This window comes from Lampris incognitus, chromosome 12 (genome assembly GCF_029633865.1).
Source record: "Lampris incognitus isolate fLamInc1 chromosome 12, fLamInc1.hap2, whole genome shotgun sequence".
Lineage (NCBI taxonomy): Eukaryota > Metazoa > Chordata > Actinopteri > Lampriformes > Lampridae > Lampris > Lampris incognitus.
In genome coordinates this window covers 26,153,778-26,174,540 of record NC_079222.1, presented here as the reverse complement: position 1 = coordinate 26,174,540, position 20,763 = coordinate 26,153,778, and the positions used below count along the sequence as shown (strand labels likewise).

Sequence of the window (20,763 nt, the reverse complement as noted above, 5' to 3'; positions counted from 1 at the left end):
ATTCACCATTTGTTTTATGGTTATTGTTTTATGTTGCCAATGGAAAAATATTTATCTGCAGTGGAGAAAAGAGCAGAGTGAGCTACTGTTGGACCTTACATAACATTCTTCTGTTCCAAATTTAGAATCAGGTCAGACTTCAATATTGTTCTTTTGTAATCCAGTCAGCTACTGGTCCACTCCTCTCACTGAGATAAGATGAAGATTCTGGCGGCACGGTGGTGCAGTGGTTAGCGCTGTCGAGTCACAGCAAGAAGGTCCTGGGTCCGAACCCCGGGGTTGTTCAAACTTGGGGGTCGTCCCAGGTCGTCCTTTGTGTGGAGTTTGCATGTTCTCCCCTGTGTCTGCGATGGGTTTTCTCCGGGTGCTCCGGTTTCTCTCCATAAAAAAAAAAAAAGATGAAGATTCTGGTACTATTCAGGTCCCTGATTGGAATGTCAGACCTAATCCAGCAACATGTGGCTGTATTTGGTCAGAGTGCAGAGTGAAACTGTATTCTTTCCATACAGAAAAACAAAGGCCAAGCTGAGATATTTTGATTGAGGCCCTATGGGGAATTCTATTGACGGAAGATCTCAAAAGCCTCTACATAGCCATTCCGGCAACTCTTCACTACCACCCAGTGCTTGTCTTAACTCCTCCCTGAACTCCACACAACAGTCTTCCTTCTTCAACTTCCACCATTTGATCCTGGATTCTGCCTTCACTCTCTTCCTCTTTTTGGTCTCCAAAGTCATCCTACAGACCACCATTTGATGTTATCTAGCTACAGTCTCCCCTGTCACCACCTTGCATTCTCTTTTCTCTTTCAGATCGCACATTCTACATAAGATATAGTCCACCTGTGTGCACCTTCTTCCATTCTTATACATCACCCTGTGTTCCTCCCTCTTCTTGAAATATGTATTCACCACAGCCATTTCCATCCTTTTCGCAAAATCCACCACCATGTATCCTCCACCTTCCTCTCCTTGACACCATACCTGCCCATCACCTCCTCATCACCTCTCTTCCCTTCACAAATATGCCCATTGAAGTCCGCTCTCTCTCCTCCTTGGGTATACTCTCCACCACTTTATCCAACTCACTCCAGAATTTGCCTTTCTCTTCCATCTTGCACCCAACTTGCAGGGCATATGCACTGATAACATTCATCAACTCACCTTTGATTTCCAGATTCACTGGAAATCACGACATCACAGCATCACTCTGTCCGACACGCTCTTCACCTCCAGCACACTCTTGACATACTCTTCCTTCAGAATTACCTCTACTCCATTTCTACTCCCATTCGCACCATGGTAGAAGAGTTTGAACCCTCCTCCGATGTTCCTGGCCTTACTCCCCTTCCACCTGGTCTCTTGCACACACAGTATATCTACCTTCCTTCTCATCATCATATCAGCTAGCTCTCTCCCTTTCTCAGTCATAGTGCCAACATTCAAAGTTCTGACTCTCACCTCCACACTCTTACCCTTCCTCCTCTCCCACTGCCTTCCCTCTCTCTTTCTCCTTTGCCCAACAGTAGCATAGTTTCCACCGGCATCCTGCTGGCCAACAGAACCGGTGGCGGTCTTTGGTAACCAGGGCCTCAACCGACCCCTTCGACCGGGCCCTTCCTGACGCAACCCTCCCCATTTATCCAGGCTTTGGACCAGCACCAAGAATGCACTGGCTTGTGCATCCTTCATGGCTGGGTTAAGCATAATAAATAAAGCTAAAAATGCAATAAGATTGAAGAAAACAAGGTGGATAGGAAAAGAAAAAAAACTTATAGAAAAGTGTAAATTATTTTGCAAAAACGCTTGTACAATCTGGAGTTAAGTGACTGATAAAACTGCAGGTGAAGAAGACAAGTTAATTTGCATGTCAGAACCGAGTTGGTTTTGGTTGAATTGACCTGTGCATGTTCATGTGTCTGTCAGCATGCAGAGACATGGAACACGTGGCAGAAGAAAGGGTGATGAATATTTGGATGTCAAGTAATTGTGTTTAATGAAAATATATTTGCAAAAAGATAATGAACTGATGTAGTTTAATGTATCTTAAAAGTATCAAAAGTTGGAATTTTGGGCGAACATAACCTACAAACCATGAAACATTTGAGTAGAAAAGTAGGAAGAGGGTAGTGCAAGACTTAAAGCTCTTGAAATGTGAATCTCTATTGGGCGGCTGTAGCTCAGGAAGTAGAGCAGGTCACTGGACAACTGGCGAGTTGTTGGTTCGATCCCTGGCTCCTCCTGGCAAAAATGCCAGTGTTCCTGAGCAAGAAACCGAACCCCAAGTTGCTCCCGATGAGCTGGTGGTTACCTTGCGTTGTTTACACTGCCAGCAGTGTGGTTTAATGTGGGAGATTAATTGTAAACCCACTTTGAGTGGCTCCGGCAGCTGAAAAAGCACTTAAATACTGTCCATTTACTATTTATGAATAGTAATCATTAAAGTATCATTTTTGGTAACCAGTAACTCAAGTCCGAAACCACAAGATCATTTTTTTCTCATCACAGTTCATTCTTATGTCATTTAAAACTTTTACCAGAGCAGTTTCAGTGCTGTGCATTGTTCTGAAACCAGATTGCAATTTTAAAAATAAAATAAAATAGAATAAAATAAAAATACCATTGATCCTTTGAAACCTTTTCGTCTTTCTGGATTTTTTTAAAATTATTATTATTATTTTGACTGATGAAACCAGGTCAGTAGTAGTTTTTAACTTTATATAAATGCTGTCACATCTGGTTGTTTGTAGCAGATAGTGGTACTGAATGTGACGGGTTATGATAAAGTGCTATAAAGCTTTAAGTAGTTGTTGAGTTAAGGCACCTTAACGGTTTGCTCAGCAATAAAAAGTGCATTGCAAATAAGATGATAAGAAGTTGTGTCTGTAATAGATGTTATTTCTGTTTCAAGTCCATGAGCTGTAACAAGATCCAGCATAATATGATCTATGTGTAGGTGTTTTGACTTGCTTTATAAAATCCATGGAGGTTAAAACCTTTGACTAACATGGTTAAACTAACATTGTTAGAATACTTTAGCTGCTGTCTTACAGACAAAGAAAGAAATAATTGTTCCTTACACATTGTTAATGCTACCTAGGCCCAAAGTATAAAAGTTGAATGGAATCAGAACCCCATTTCAAGTCATCAAAATAAAATTGTTGTTTGTGTCCGGGTAGCGTAGCAGTCTATTCCATTGCCTTCCAACATGGGGATCACCAGTTCGAATCCCCATGTTACCTCCAACTTGGTCAGGCATCCCTACAGACACAATTGGCCGTATCTGCGGGGGGGGGGACCGGATGTGGGTATGTCCTGGTCGCTGCACTAGCGCCTCCTCTGGTTGGTCAGGGCTTCTGTTCAGGGGGGAGGGGGAACTGCGGTGAATAGCATGATCCTCCCACGCGCTACGTCCCCTGGCGAAACTCCTCACTGTCAGGTGAAAAGAAGCGGCTGGCGACTCCACATGTATTGGAGGAGGCATGGGATAGACTGCAGCCCTCCCTAGATTGGCAGAGGGGGCGGAGCAGTGACTGGAACGGCTCAGAAGGGTGGCGTTATTGGCCAGGAACAATTGGGGAGAAAAAAAGGGGGAGGATAATAAAATTGTTGTTTGACTTAAGCAAATAGAGCCTGATTGCATTTATTTATATCTACAGTACCAGTGTCAAAAATGTAGCATACTATTCACAAGATGAATATTTCCTCAATGAGAGGTTATTTTGACAGTGAGAGGATGGAAATATAGTGGCAGTAGCCCCCCCCCCCGTTGTCTTTTCTAATCTCATGCAAAGGTATAATTCAGTTGGGACACTTCATTAATGATTAAATAATTATTCATCAATGACTGCATGTTTAAAAGTTCCATGTTTCGTCCTGATGTTTAACTAGACTTGACACTTTCACGAAAGTTGTGGAGGAATATTGATCCCCTTTCTTTCTTGTATAGGGCAGGGAGTTACATTTCGTAGCTGGGAGGGGGAGAGATTCATTTGACCTGTGAATATCATTGAGACTCACATTGGGTTCCTGCTCAGTAGAAGAACAGTTTAGGAGGCTAGCATGAAGGAGTCAAGGACCCAGGAGGTATCAGTTCTTCAGTCTGGACAGTTTTTGTTCTCCTTACCAGCGAAGCTGGCTGGACTGGCATGGAGCCATTGTGGACCGTCATGTTCAGTGGAGGGTATCAAACTGAGGAAAAAACAAGAAGACCATACTGGGTCGTGTGTCTCCTCTTCTTAGCAGACAATTGCCCAGCAAACTCATATGTTTTCTTCTTTACTTGTTTGAGAGGTCTTTGAGGGCAAAGGCAGAGAAATGTTGTGGAGTCTGCTGAATATTGTCAAATCTATCATTGTTTCCACCATTGCTATGGATGGGATGGGGGGGTGGGGTATGGATGGTGGATGTTGTACTATATGTTGGCAGAAAGTATTTGCCTGCCATTTTTATTTGGGCATAGTTCATCCAATCTAAAGAGATGGCATCTCTCCCACAAGTGACAATAAAGTTCACTTTGTGAACTGCACCAATGGAGGATGGCCAAGTACGCAGACTAAAAAAAACCCGACAAAGCATCCAGTACCATGGCTGAATGTGGGAATGGAGCTGGGTATATGGATTTGTACTGAATATTTTCTGAGCGTGTTCACTAACTGGATAAAGTCTGTCTGACGAAGCTCTGACTATTGTCTGGGAATGTAATTTAAACCAACATGCACTTTGATGTTGTCTGAGATGGGTTGGTCAGATAACCTTTGTGGTATTTTTCAAAAAATGGTAGTACCAAGAAAGCAGTAAGTGTTAAGCATCTTACATCACTTTTACCCCTTCGTCCCTAATAATGTTATTTCCCGCAAGTAGTATCATTCTTTGGAATGACTGCTTGGCAGAGCGAACCTGTCTCTCTGAACATGGCGAGGGGAGCTGACAGGATGTTCTGTTGTGGGACTGCTAGGCATTTTCCCTTGGCCAGACGTGTCCATTAGCAGGCTACTGTTGTTGCTTCTCCAGTTCTTCCAGAGTCTGTTATTTGTCCCCCAGCTGGACAGGATGTGACAAAAGGGTATTGTGTTAAAACCTTCGTTCTTTCTTCTTCGGTTGTTTCTGCTTGTTGTTTCTCTGAATAACAGTCCAATATTAACATACGCATATTCCAAGTTTGAAGCTCAAAGTTTGAAATTCAAAGTTTGGTGCTGAGCAAACCACAACCTTGTGCCTATCACAAAGCCTTCACCAGGGAATTCCTCAGCAGCTGCCATGTCAGTAGATAGAGGTGGTTCATAAATGAATAGTGATGTATTACTGTTTGTGTTGGATGCTGTCCAAGGAAATGTGGTGTTATTCTCTGCAACCCAGCCAGTCAATATCAGTTCTTCAGCAATTGACCTTTCGCAAAGTACTGCCCCAGAACGGTGCTTGTCCAATCCTACCTTAGCAACGGTCCGTCAAGCTTTCAAACACACAACAAAATGCTGAAACGGTGTGTCTATGGGATCTGCAAATCGGATACTAGATATCCGAAAAGTTTGGAGGGGTGTAATTTTCTTTACCTTCCCAAAACCCAGAACGCAAGAAGCGCAATGTCGGCAATAGATTTCGCAGTATAGCAGACCCCATGGCCAGCTTAATCCATCCAAAATCAACAAAAATACCTGTCTGCTCCAAGCTAAGCTTGCTACTAGCTATTATTGATAGCTAATACAGCTAACGTATTATTACTGTTACTTTTACCCACACAATGTGCTGATTTCGTCCTTCATGTTTTGGTGTTTTCCAGCTACTTCTTGGATAGTTCTGAAATGCTTGACAGGCATAGCAACAGGGACTTTGCGAAAGGCCAATTGCCAGGATAATTTCATCCGTTTGGTCAGCCCAGATGGATGCTGCCAACATTGAATCAAGGAGCTGATCATCCTCCTTAAAGCTACACTATCCAAGTAGTGGCACTTGTTGTTGCGAGCAGTGCCTCTTCGGTGCCCTCAACATATCGTACAAGGCTGTAGTGGCATACAGTAAGGAAGGTTTGACAACAAAACATTTACCTTTTGTATACTGACACATTATATAACCTATTCAAAACTAGTGAAGCCTATTGGCACGTGTCCTTTCTAGTAGTCTGTGAGAGCCCTCTTTGTTTGTTACAGAACAGAAATATGCATGATATGCCGAATGACCAATGGTCAACCCAATCGTAGATCACCAGTTAAGCCAAAACCATCACATCTTGCTGTAACCGTAACTTAAGAGATTTTTGGGGTTTTGTGACGCTTGGACCTTCTCTTCTGCTAGATCACTTAGTCAAAGAAGGTTGAATCAGTTCATCTGGATACAAAGTTTATTGACAGATACGTTTCATCACTCAACTCCCTCTGATGAAATGTATCTGTCAATAAACGTATCCAGATGAACTGATGCAACCTTCTTTGATTTTCTTTGAGTATGCACCGAGATAGATCGCTTAGTGTATGCTCTAAGCAGTCCCAGAGTGCAGTGGTCTGCATTTCCCAATGACAAGAGAACTCTCAAAGAGTACTTTTTTCTTTTTCTATTTGGATCCCCCCCCCTTCTTTTTTCCCCCCAATTGTATCCGGCCAATTACTCCACTCTTCCGAGCCGTCCTGGTCGCTGCCCCCCCCTCTCTGCCGAGCCAGGTAGGGCTGAAGACTACCACATGCCTCCTCCGATACATGTGGAGTCGCCAGCCTCTTCTTTTCACCGGACAGTAAGGAGTTTCGCCAGGGGGACATAGCGTGTGGGAGGATCACGCTATTCCCCCCAGTTCCATCTCCCACGGAACAGGCACCCCGACCGACCAGAGGAGGCGCTAGTGCCGCGACCAGGACACATACCCACATCTGGCTTCCCACCGGCAGACAGGGCCAATTATATCTGTAGGGACACTCGACTATGCCAGAGGTAACATCGGGATTCGAACCGGCTATCCCCGTGTTGGTAGGCAACGGAATAGACCGCTACACTACCTGGATGCCCTTCAGATTGTACTCATGCCCTCAGTGAATTGATATATGCACCCTAACTGGTATAGCACCAGACAAATTGAGGCTCTAGCAGTGAAACTACTTGGTGTATTTAAACTCCGATGAGTTCAATTATTTATATTTAAACTCAAGAACACTTGATTTAAAAAAGCCCAAATATTGCAGCTTTGATTTTAATATAATACAGATATCCTTTGTTGAAGTAATCCAATGTGTTTGCTGAACACGGTCCACACAGTTTGTTGAAGTGAAATTAGTTGTGCTTGTAACTTCCCAAGTGAAAGACTTCAGTAAGAAAGTGCCTCAAACACTTTTGGTTTTTGTTCTTTTTGAAGTTGGCCAACGGTTATTACATTTATATTGATACAGAGGGCAGCAATAAAACAAAATAGCTCATTAAGATAATTTAAGGGGATTGCCTTATTCTCATTGGCTAACAGTAATCCTCAGAATTACCAAGAGATACTATCACAAGGTAAACATTTTGATTTTGAATACAAAAAACATACTAATTACCGATTACCTGTTTAAGCTTAACATTGGTAATTTATTTTTCTTCCGTTCAAAGAGAATGGGAAATCTCCTTAATTTTTCTATTTAGAGGATAAGAGAGCACAGTGACCACATAACAGACCTTTAGCTGTTCCGCTGCACATGAGAAACGATGAGAAACACCACTTTCCCAAGCTATAAAACCTGTTGACAGAAAAGCCCAGAGCCTGGTTTGTGTGTCCTCTCATTACATCACATCACATCACAGGAAGAAGGAGCCGTCTACTTTAATAGCAGGAAAATAGGCTTAAAATAGACCCATCTTACATCTGCATGTAATCTAGAAAGGGTAATGAATATGCTATTAAACATCAAACATGCCTACCATGTCAGACACAAAGGAACGACTAATAAAACTCACATTTCTAAAATGTTTAGAATTCTTTCATCATTACAAACCATCAAATCTATTTCTAGCTATGTCCTTCCCCCTTGAATTTACAGTGGGGCAATATAGCAAGTAATACATAAGGAATTATGAGTGCCTAATATGCTTGATGCTATATCATGTTTTCATATCACCAAGAAGCGGCACGGTCGTCCAGTGGTTGGCGCTGTTGCCTCAAAGCAAGAAGGTCCTGGGTTCGAACCTCAGGCCGTCCCAGGTCCTTTCTGTGTGGAGTTTGCATGTTCCCCCCATTTCTGTGTGGGTTTCCTCCGGGTGCTCCTGTTTCCTCCCACCATCAAAAAGACATGCATGCTAGGGTTAATACTCCTGTCTGTGCCCCTGAGCAAGGCAATGGAAAGAAGAGCTGGAGCTGGTCCCCGGGCGCTGCTGCTGCCCACTGCTGCTATACAATAGGATGGGTTAAATGCAGAGAACACGTTCATTATAAGGAATACAATGACAAAAATAAAGTGACTTTCCTTCTTAAGCTTGGTGCTGCAGTGTTTTACCTCTCATGAGAAAAAGACTGTCTCAGTGCCAACATTATCATCTCTTGTTGTCATTCACCAGGATAGAAATAATGTTTTTGTTCGAGTCGAATTTAGGCTAGACTTGAATCCTGGCAATAATTTGTCAAGCAAGTATCCACTGAGAATAGGCCACATTTGTTGGATCTAAGTTGTTGCTGCAATAAAAAAAAAACAAAAAAAAAACAGTATTTTATTATGCAAGGACAGTTTAGCACTTCATAAACTGTTTAATATCAATGCCATAAATGATGGCAGAGGACGGGTTTAGAATTCTGAGCTTAATTCTGCAATACTCTAACTTAGCCGAAGGTCCACAGAAAGGACTAAATATAGCTAACGTCTTTCAAGCCTCACTTAGTTCCATGACTACCAGTGTAATTTATTACTTTGATACTGACCTGAAAATTATTAGGGTCAAAATAACATTCCAGCACTGCCGTGAGGACAACAGCCGTAACCATCCCAGTAACATGATGTCACACTGTCATGTTTAATATACCCTCGGCAGGAAAAAGTCTCTCATGGTCAGTAATGTTGAAATGTTATGTCAGTGAGGCTGGGTAAAGGAAAACATGTATTCATCGCACAGGAAATGAACTACTGGTTTGAAAGTGCATTCCTTATCCTTTTCCACCATAGATCATAACAGGTCTTACTGGATGATAGCGGCTCACTTACATAAAAGCAGTAATTTATTCTTTTTTTAATTTTTAATTTTTTTTCCACCCTTTTTCTCCCCAATTGTATCCAGCCAATTACCCTACTCCCTCGAGCCATCCCGGTCGCTGCTCCACCCCCTCCGGGGAGGGCTGCAAACTACCACATGCCTCCTCTGATACATGTGGAGTCGCCAGCCGCTTCTTTTCACCTGACAGTGAGGAGTTTCACCAGGGGGATGAAGCACGTGGGAGGATCAGGTTATTCCCCCCAGTTCCCCCTGATCAGGTGCCCCGACTGACCAGAGGAGGCGCTAGTCCAGCGACCAGGACACATACACACATTCGGATTCCCACCTGCAGACACGGCCAACTGTGTCTGTAGGGACGCCCGACCAAGCCGGAGGTAACACAGGGATTCGAACCGGTGATCGCTGTGTTGGTAGGCAACGGAATAGAGCATTACGCTACCCGGATGCCAGTAATTTATTCTTTAAATGAGAAATAAACCAGGCTGGCCTCAATATTGCCAAATGTGGCCCTACCCAGCTGAAAAAGGTTAAACGCATGTCTGCATGCCTATTCAGAGGATATGCCCATCAGAGTTAAGCAAGGAGGCAACTTATGTTTGCAGTAAATCTCATCCAAAACCATGACGGCTACTGTGTACCAAGCAGGGTGACAGATGTGCAGAGTGCAAGCTTTAATGATATGTGTTATGTTTCTGTCTGGATGAAAAGCCTATTTTGCATACTTTCCTTTTTTTTTCCAGTGTCCTCCAATATCTTGACACATATTTTCAGTTGTTATGACAAGTGGTATATGTACTAAAGTGAATTTTCCACACAAACCAGTGGGTAAACCAGTTAATTTTCTGTCCGTCTACTATGGAAAGGACTCCTTGAGTCACCGACAGTGAATGCCGCCAGGAGGCTGTGGGAAGCAGCCTAAGGAAAGTATGGAAATTGATGTTTATTTACTGTCATTGAAATATGCAACACAGCGCAATCAAACACCACTCCCGCAAGGTTGTGGCTGGCTGCACCTGGTTCCAAAGCCTCAAAGATAAAACAGACGAAGGCAGCTCACTCCTTCCTAGAAGCAACCATAGCCTGATCTATTACACAAGAATCCATGTCAGCTTCCCCAGCGGAATGGAGGAACGAGGGGAACAGTTTTTCTTATTAGGCGTGGGGTTGTGTGCGTATGTTGTCATTTGTGTGACTGAACAAGTACAGCTCCAAGGTGAACGTACAGCTAGCAAGCTTTTGAAGGGTCTTCAGTGAACAATCCAGGTTTCTTTCTCAGTTCTACGGCCATGGTGTTTTCCAGGTTTGTCTAAAATATCTATTCTCGCTGGTTTTCATCAACTCAAAAAATATGAAAACATGCCTTAAGTACATGATGAATGGAAACCAAACAGATTAAATTAGTAGATTATATATTTGACTGAGAAAATTAACATTTATTTTTTACTTATGTTATTTATTGTTTAGTTATCTTAATCACTGTACCTTTATATCAGTGTCCTTTGGTGTCTTGAAAGACACTTTAGATAAAATATTTTATAATTATTATTATTATTATTATTAGCATGTCTCCACAAGATTCACATCTTTATCAGGTCTTCACCTGACTGATAAATTCGGGCTTTGATGGTAAATTAGCTGGTTATAGGCAATATGTGCCCTCACTCTCACATCTTTTTGAGAAGGTGAATATAATACCTTCTTATTAGGTAATCCATTCTCCCCATTTAGTTAACACTGCCCATTAAAAGCAAAGCTCATATGTCTATTTCTTCTAATGCTGGGCTATCCCATACACACACGGAGCACAATATGGTACCAACAGCTGTTCCCACAGAGGACCTTCAACTGCACACTAGCTCATTACCAGGTACACGTGGAGCAGAGTTGAAGACATGGTCACAGACCTGTCAGTGTAGGATTAAAGCTGGACAAAATGCATGAAATTACACTGACTCGTCATGCTGTAGAATCAACATCAGGGCTGCAATGTTACTTGCATTGAATAATTTTGACAGTAATTCATCATGTGTTTTCTCATTGAAATGTACATGGCTAAAGCATTGAAAATGGACTGTAAATATAACTGAGACTTCGGATATAGATGAAAAAAACTTTTCAATGCTGAAATCAAAACAAGAATGAATAAAAACAGGTCCAGAAAAAGATCTACATTTGTCATTATCAACAACCAAGGTCATATAACCCTTCTTATTTGCTTTATGCCGGAGCAAGGACTGTAAGCCCACAATAACAGAGATGTGTGGGTTTGAACTTGCGCTTAAAGTAGGCCAGGATACTGTACATCAAAAGGAGCAGACCCACACATTACTCAGGGTGATCAAATATCACAAGTTCAAGTAGACTTTTGGCCATTTGTATTAAAAATACATTAGAATTCTTGGGGGCGGCATGGTAGCGCAGTGGTTAGCGTGGTCGCCTCACAGCAAGAAGGTCCTGGGTTCAAGCCCTGGGGTAGTCCGAGGTTGGGTGTCGTCCCGGGTTGTCCTCTGTGTGGAGTTTGCATGTACTTTCCGTGTCTGCTTGGGTTTCCTCCGGGTGCTCCGGTTTCCTCCGACAGTCCAAAGACATGTAGGTCAGGTGACTCGGCCATACTAAATTGTCCCTAGGTGTGAATGTGTGTGCATGTGTCAGCCCCGTGATGGACTGGCAGGGTGTCTCCCCGCCTGCCGCCCAGTGACTGCTGGAATAGGCTCCAGCATCCCCTCGACCCTGAGTAGGATAAGTGGATTGTATAATGAATGGATGGATAGAATTCTTGGTCATGAACCTCATCATGACACAAGATATACAATGATTTCAACTATTCACATATACAAAGCAAAGATGAATATTGCCTGTTTGTCCTCTAAAAGCTACTGGAAACCTCTGGCTATTTTAGTGAACATTTTAAAACTGCATAAGATAACCATATGATGAAGAAATATTTACTTTTCCTTAGCACTATTGTTGTACATGGCATCAGCGAAATCCATTGGAATTATCTGCGTATCATGAGACCCTCAACACTGGGTTGGACAGCACAGTGGCAGGAAATCTCAAAGGAAGTGAGGCATTTGACGCAATTAGTTACCCGCCATGTAATTAGCAAGCAGGGTTCCATGTGTTGTTTGTGGATTTGACCACAAATCCATGAGAATTTCTCGCCTAAGGGATGTAGCTGACTGAAATATCCCAAAGTTCATCAACTGGTCAGTCAATGCTGCAAATTGGCACACACCATGGGGCTGTTGATCCAGCTGTATGGTGAAATTGGGTGAGTTAAATTACCCTAACTGGTCCTCACGTGAATAAGGGATCCAGAAGTTTCGTTGGTTTGACTTCTGTCGCCTGCGTTCTTCATCTCTGGTGATGCTGGTGATGTCTTTGACTGAAAACCACTTTAGCCTAAAATCTGTTTTCCCAAGAGGTGTAAACTTAACCTTGTACTTTGACAGTCTTAGATTCTTTCTTTACAGTGACTCCTTTCAAAACAGCATGTTTCTTTGACCTAATTTGCACCTAATTCCAAAACCTGATCATTTACATAGGCAGATAGAGGATTTACAGTACCTGCTTGGTGAACCATTTGTTCTTTACAACACTAAGTTGCATTTTTTGCTCTTCCTCTCACTGTTTTTCTTTTTCTTTTATTTTTTGTATTTTTCCCTATTTCTCCCCCAATTGTTAATTTTACTTGGCCAATTACCCCACTCTTCCAAACCATCCCGATCTCGGGATACATATGGAGTCACCAGTCACTTCTTTTCACCTGACAGTGAGGAGTTTCGCCAGGGGGACATAGCACGTGGGAGAATCATGCTATTCGCCCCAGTTCCCCCTCCCCACTGAAAAGGTGCCCCGCCTGACCAGAGGAGGCACTAGTGCAGTGAACAGGACACATACCCACATCCGGCTTCCCACCTGCAGACACGGCCAATTGTGTCTGTAGGGATGCCAACCAAGCTGGAGGTAACACGAGGATTTGAACCAGTGATCCCCATGTTGCAGGCAATGGAATAGACTGCCACGCCACCCACATACCCTTCTCTCTCTCTCGCTCTCTTTTTAAATGAATCCCTTTTTGAAGGAAAAGGTGTGTCTGCATTATTCATACAGTCCTCTGAAGTCGGGTGATGGATGGGCACCTTGAGCCATCAGTATGTTGTTGCTAGTACAGCCATAATATGCATAGAATGGTGTCATCCAACCACAATATTTTTTGGGATCTTCATTGAGGACATGAGCACATTTGGATGAATGACTGACACAGCTCAACCCCTCCTTGCTCTACGTTTATAAGATCATACATTATTTTTTTTAATGACGTCAGCATTCTCTTAGTTTTTCACTGGCTTTGAGGGTGATATGGTGAGCTTTGGATGACTTTTACCTCCATGCTTTTCATAAGCCTTTCCACAGCACCTTTGAACTGAAATCCCTGGTCATGTTTTAAAACTTTATGTGGTCCATGTTCCATACAAATATCTGCCAAATGCCGAGATATTTTACGACTGCTTTCCCCTTTTAATCCCCTCAGCCAACACGTATCTACTGAACACATCCTGTACAGTGAGGAGATGTTTGTAGATCGCTCTCCTATGTGTAACATTCCATCCTGTCATGTCAAGAAGGTCTATTTGGTCTATTTCCCGCAAGTGTCTGGTGGAAATGATGTATTATGTTTGTGGTAGACAACTGCTATTACGTTTGTGGGAATCTTTTTACGTCAGTGGGATTATTACAATAAAAGCTGCAGATTTCTATTATGATTGTGGTTTATTACCTCTGTGGGATGTTGAAGAAAGTTGAATCAGTTCATCTGGACACAAAACGTTTACTGAGAGAAACATTTCATCACTCATCTAAGTGGCCTCTTCAGTCTCAACTGACTTCAGGTATCCCCACCCTTATAAACAGTACACTGGCACAATGACCGGAACCAGCAGCTGGTTTCATATGCAGATAGGCGTGAGCATTAACTAGAGTTACAGAGGCCATGTGTACTATTCAGAGGATTGGGGAATAGTCGTGATCACAGTTTTGTAAGATGGCAGCAGATGTGCTCTTAGCCCCCCCTTTCGGTTCAGGGATGGTTGTTCGCTCTTCACACTGATTCAACGTTGTGTGATTTCCTTACCTGGATTATGGAGCATGCATCAGGATACTTTGCGGGCCGTTGCTATGTTGTTACTGTCCCGCTATTTAGTGACTTCCCTTCCCCCCGGTATTTACAATTTACAATTCACAATTTCATTTAGCAGACACTTTTATTAAAAAAACAAAAAACAAAAAAACAGACATATGTTATAGCAGGTGTTTTATAATGTCTCTGCCAGATAATCCTGGTCTGTGAATGTCACTAACTAACACCCACTGCTTTATATTAACAGACACATATTATATTTAATTAATTATATTAATTAATTATATTTTATTTCATATATTATAATTATAATTATAAGTATAATTAATGTAATTAATTGCATCAATAATATATGTACAATATAATTAATATAATGAATTGCTATAATTATAATTATAATGATGATGGTTGTTATTATATTATTATTATAATTATATTTTATTTTATATCAATTAATTATATTTAATTAAAATCTATTATATTTATTATACTATATTTAACAGACACATATTTCCCCAAGGCAATGTGATGCAAAGCTGATTTCTTTTCTGTTACATGGTAAATATTAAATTGTAAATTGATTGCATTTATTTAGTGCTTTTCTAGCTTCAACAGCCACTCAAAGCACTTTGCAATCAATGAATACCTCACATTCAACCACTTACACTTGTACACTCATACACCGGCAGCAGTGTCAGCCATGCAAGGCACCAACCAGCTCGTCGGGAGCAGTTAGGGCTTAGGTGTCTCGCTCAAGGATACCTCAACATATTTGCAAGGAGGAGCCGAGGATCGAACCGATAACCCTCCGGTTACCAGACGATCTGCTCCATAAGATGGTCAGTTGATGTAAAACATGTTTTTGGGTTAGTGGCTGGGGTCACACTCTTCATCTTATACAGATGTTTTTATTCCTCCGGAACTTTGAGGAAGTCAGACATGAGCCGCTGGTATGGTTACCACTAAGCTATTCGCTACTATCTATTGGTATGGTTATCACTAAGCTATTCTCTACTATCTATTGATATAGGGTATGGTTACCACTAAGATATTCTCTACTATCTGTTGATATAGGGTATGGTTACCACTAAGCTATTCTCTACTATGTATTGATATAGGGTATGGTTACCACTAAGCTATTCTCTACTATCTATTGATATAGGGTATGGTTACCACTAAGCTATTCTCTACTATCTTTTGATATAGGGTTTGGTTACCACTAAGCTATTCTCTACTATCTATTGATATAGGGTTTGGTTACCACTAAGCTATTTTCTACTATCAATTTAGGGTATGGTTACCACTAAGCTATTCTCTACTATCTATTGGTATGGTTACCACTAAGCTATTCTCTACTATCTATTGATATAGGGTTTGGTTACCACTAAGCTATTTTCTACTATCGATTTAGGGTATGGTTACCACTAAGCTATTCTCTACTATGTATTGATATAGGGTATGGTTACCACTAAGCTATTCTCTACTATCTATTGGTATGGTTACCACTAAGCTATTCTCTACTATCTATTGATATAGGGTTTGGTTACCGTTAAGCTATTCTCTACTATCTTTTGATATAGGGTTTGGTTACCACTAAGCTATTTTCTACTATCGATTTAGGATGTGGTTACCTCTAAGCTATTCTCTACTATCTATTGATTTAGGGTTTGGTTACCACTAAGCTATTCTCTACTATCTATTGATTTAGGGTTTGGTTACCACTAAGCTATTCTCTACTGTCTATTGATTTCGGGCATGGTTACCACTAAGCTATTCTGTACTATCTATTGATATAGGGTTTGGTTACCACTAAACTATTCTCTACTATCTATTGATTTAGGGTTTGGTTACCACTAAGCTATTTTCTACTATCTTTAATTTGATATAGTCTCCATTGAGTGGGAGGAAAAAGAGACATTGAAAGAAAAAGAAAGCGAGAGCAGCGGGTGTTAGTGTACTTGGCTGGTTGACATTCACAGACCAGGATTATCTGGGAGAGACATTATAAAACATCTGCTTTAATGTGTGTCTGGGTTTTTTTTTTTTTTGGAAACCACAGCTTTTTCACATTGACAGTGTGCTGTGGATAAAAGAAAACAGCATCTTCAAAAAGATGCAGCTAATACGTGGATGTGCATAAATGTCTTGCAAAACATTATGTGCTAAACCCGTGATGCACGCGTGTGCAAACACACAACATGAGTTAGGTGTCCAGGTGACTGACAACAACAGGCTGTCCTGTTCAATGTTAACACTTCTAACCTCCCAAAATAGCCCTTACGTCTCCTTCATTGTTGTCACTGTCAGAGGTTTAAATATCCATTCCTCCCTTCCCAACCTGTATACCAGTTTCCCGTCTCTTCCTGCTGCTTTTGGTGTATATTTCCTTTTCCGGTCCTTTCCCAAAACTTGCAAGTTTTCTTGTGTTCTCTCTTTCTCGGTTACTTGTCTTCCTTAACCATTGTTTCAAAAGTCCCAGATTCTCAGTCATGTTTTGTAGTAGTAGCAAGAAATGTGAAGATGTGGACCAAGTAGAGCTCATCCTCCTGACATATTTGAGGGATTTTGACAGGAGCCTGGCAGGCTTGTTACGGGGCAGCTGAACCCAACGTGCCGACACAGAGAGGTGCAGAGATATGAATAGGTAGTCCCGGGTTACGAACGCCCGTACTTATGAACCGGCCTCCGTAAAGCCCATTATTTTAAAAAATCGAGTTACAGCATCCGGATGGCTTGGCGGTCTATTCCATTGCCTGCAAACACAGGGCTCGCCAGTTTGAATCCCCGTGTTACCTCCAGCTTGGTCGAGCGTCCCTACAGACACAATTGGCCATGTCTGCGAGTGGGAAGTCAGATGTGGGTATGTGTCCTGGTCGCTTCACTAGCGCCTCCTCTGGTCAGTCGGGGGATCTGTTCGGGGGGCAGGGGGAACTGGGGGGAATAGTGTGATCCTTCCATGTGCTACGTCCCCCTGGTGAAACTCCTCACTGTCAGGTGAAAAGAAGCGGCTGGCGACTCCACATGTATCAGAGGGGGCATGTGGTAGTCTGCAGCCCTCCCCGGATCAGCAGAGGTGGTGAAGCAGCGACCAGGAGGGTTTGGAAGAGTGGGGTGATTGGCCAAATTTCGATTGGAGAGAAAAAGGGGGAAAACAAATTGAGTTACACACTGGTTCGCTCTAACGAACAGACAAAAAACTTTGCACGACACTCAAAACTGCACGTTATAGGCGGTTTGTTGGGGCTCTCGTTTTTGGCGTCAAACGGCTGGCCTCCGCTGGTCGCAACCCGCTCCCGGGAAAGTGTTAGGTTGGGAATTTGAAATGTAAGAAATCTTATTTAATGTTTTTTATACGTATACAAACATTCTCTCTCTCAATTATAAATACTTTACTGTAGTTACATTTATTATTATTACTGTATTATTATATTTATGTTTAGTTAAAATTTATACTATATACTAAGACAAACATTTGACTAATTGACGCTAGATGTGAACTGTACACAACTATTCCGACTTACATACAAATTCGACTTACGAACAGACTCAAAAACGGGACTCGTTCATAACCCGGGGACTACCTGTGTAGTAAAATAAAGGATTTCATTGACTGCCTTGTGGGCCATGGAGATGGTAGTAGCCACGACAAGTGTGGTAGGGGAAGCTGGGACTGAATAAGGTGAGGAGTCTGGAGTCCACGTAGGCAAGCGAGGAGACCAGGGAGGCAAGCGGGGAGCGGAGACAGGGCCAGGCAGAGCAGATGGAACCACAGAGAAAATTAAGACGGGGTTAGGCAGGGTAAACAGGGAATCAGAACTGATCAGACTCAAAAGGCTGGAAGCGCAGACTGACTAATGCGGTGCTACAGTCTGGCAAGGTGGACATGGCAGAGATGAGTATATGAAGCAGCGGAGTTGATTGCAGGAATGAGATGCAGCTGGTGCAGCTCTGCTCCACTTGCAGCACACCTGTCTCCGGTTTTGGCAGCACACACACACACACACACACACACACACTGGGGCAGGGGGAGTAGCAACAGGTAAGGCAGATCAGGAACAGGAAGGTGTATCCGGGGCGGACATAACAGATTGCCTGATCAATTCAATCTCCCTGTATTTTACTGCCTTATTTTGCTGTTTTCTTGTAATATCCATCCATATGGTGCAGTATTGATATTTCATAAAACGTATGGCACATGGTTGTTTTTTATACAGTAATTTAGGCACAGTTTTGAGAAAATAAATTGTGCCAGTGGAAATTAACAAAGGCAAGTTAATCTATAGGTTTGTATGAGAGCCGTCTTTCGAGTACTTACAGTGCCTACACTATAGCAAGTTACTGAAGTTGGGATGATGACCAGATAACTCAAGAAAGCCACTGCAGGAGATGTTTTATTCACATTAGTGACACAACACAGCAAGGGATTGATTAGTAACTACTTTAAAGCAAACTAAGTCTTCTTTGGTATTTGCAATGTGTGTGTATTACAATTTCATTTAGCAGACGCTTTTATCCAAAGCAACTTTATTTATTTATTTATTATTTTATATATTATCATATGATTATATGTATATGTGTGTGTATATATATATATATATATATATATATATATATATATATATATATATAATATGTAGTATCGTATTACATTATTTAAGTATTTATTTATTTAGGTAGTATTTGTACATCTCTCAGTATCTCTTCAACAGAAAATACCACTTTCCACAGGTTTTTTTTTCTGAAGTTTTGTGTATTTTAAGTACAAAATTGCAGCTAAGCTTCTTCTCTCTTTTGTCTACGTCCTGTACATGCGTAGAGTTCGAGATAATAGATGTTACTTGATAAGCAGTGCGAGTCCCGGTCCTTTTGGGTACACAGTCAGTATGTCTGGCAAATCGTAAGAACGTGCTTTGTTTCTGGTTATCTTAATAAAGTTTACAATCAGGAATCAGATGAAGGAAGTCCCTGTGATTAGATCACATGGCGATCACCCCGCATCACGGAGGTGTGTTCTGGATGGAGAAGAGCCCACATGAGTTGATTTGTATCAGGAACATTTTGAAAATTGTTTACGTGACTGAAGTATAGCCAATGTCTTTTTCTTTTCATGAAATCTGTGGTGTTTGCAGGCAGATAGGTAACAGTCACATGGACCAGATAGACGACAGACTTGGAGCACGGGATCAGGGAAGCACTTGATTTAGATCTTCTCCATTTATGGTTTTTGCGTATCATTTGCCAAAATTACATCAAATGTCTCATATTTCTTCGGATGCTGGTCGGCTTGGGTGAGTTATTGCTCCCCTCAGTGAGCATCTGGCCCTTTTTGGACTCAGTAGCCTCATATTATATGCATGTGAATAATAACACACGGTTATTGCTATAATTATAGATGAAACTGGAATAATGAAATCACTGAGAAGTTTCTTTGAGAATGAAATATTTCCCAATCTGTGATTTGGTTTAGTGTCATACAGTAAGTAGCGTATTCCATGCTGAATTTCAAATAGTGTTTTACGAGGGGCCCGGGTAACGTAGTGATCTATTCCGCTGCCTGCCAAGACGGGGATCGGCGGTTCGAATCCCCGTGTTACCTCTGGCGTGGTCGGGTGTCCCTACAGACACAATTGGCCATGTGTGCGAGTGGTGAGCCGGATGTGGGTATGTGTCCTGGTCGCTGCACTAGCGCCTCCTCTGGTTGGGCGGGGCGCCTGTTCGGAGGGGGCTGGGGAGAATAGTGTGATCCTCCCATGCGCTACGTCCCCCTGGTGAAACTCCTCACTGTCAGGTGAAAAGAAGAGGCTGGCGACTCCACATGTATCGGAGGAGACATGTGGTAGTTTGCAGCCCTCCCCAGATCGGCAGAAGGGGTGGAGCAGCGATGGGATGGCTTGGAAGAGTGGAGTAATTGGCCGGATACAATTGAGGAGAAACAAAAGCGGGGAAATCCAAAAAAAACAACAACAATGTTTTATGTCCAGGATAGTATTTAACAATCCTAGGCAAGAGGAAGTTACTGATGTGTAGTTTAAACAGCAGCAGGGAGAAACCTTGTTTCAGAATCACATTTGGAGTCATGTTGTTCTCAGTTCTTAGCAGTATACTGCTCTTGTTACTTCTCCATAGGCTTCTCAGTCTCTAACAACCTGTCAAACCGCCGATAATGTCATTACAGGCCTATGAACATGAACATGAACAGGAAAATTACCCCCCCCCCACACACACAGGCATTCTTGTACTTCTATCTTTCTGAGGACCCCTTATTAATTGCATTCATTCCCTAGTCCCTCAACTCAACCTTAACCATCAGAAATATATGTCGAACCTTAACCCTTACCTTAACCTTAACCTAACCCAAGTTCAAACCTTCACCCTAAACCCATGTCCTAACCATAAAATACACCTATGAAGACGTGAGGACTGGCTAAAATGTCCTCACTTTGCAAAAATGTTCTCACTGAT

At 42.1% G+C, this 20,763-nt stretch overlaps 1 protein-coding gene across 2 annotated transcripts in view; it reads left to right on the top strand.

The window, feature by feature from the left end:
• pdlim5b (PDZ and LIM domain 5b) overlaps positions 1–20,763 on the top strand; it is a 92,442-nt gene that overhangs the window by 44,532 nt on the left and 27,147 nt on the right. Inside the window, exon 1 of one of the 2 annotated variants that reach the window (XM_056290386.1) lies at positions 10,209–10,458. The exons of the other annotated variant lie outside the window; for it this stretch is intronic. Within the exon in view, the coding sequence (XP_056146361.1) occupies positions 10,445–10,458 (14 nt within the window). The 5' untranslated portion in view covers positions 10,209–10,444. Of the gene's footprint in view, positions 1–10,208; positions 10,459–20,763 lie in introns of those variants that run through there. 2 annotated transcript variants of the gene reach the window in all.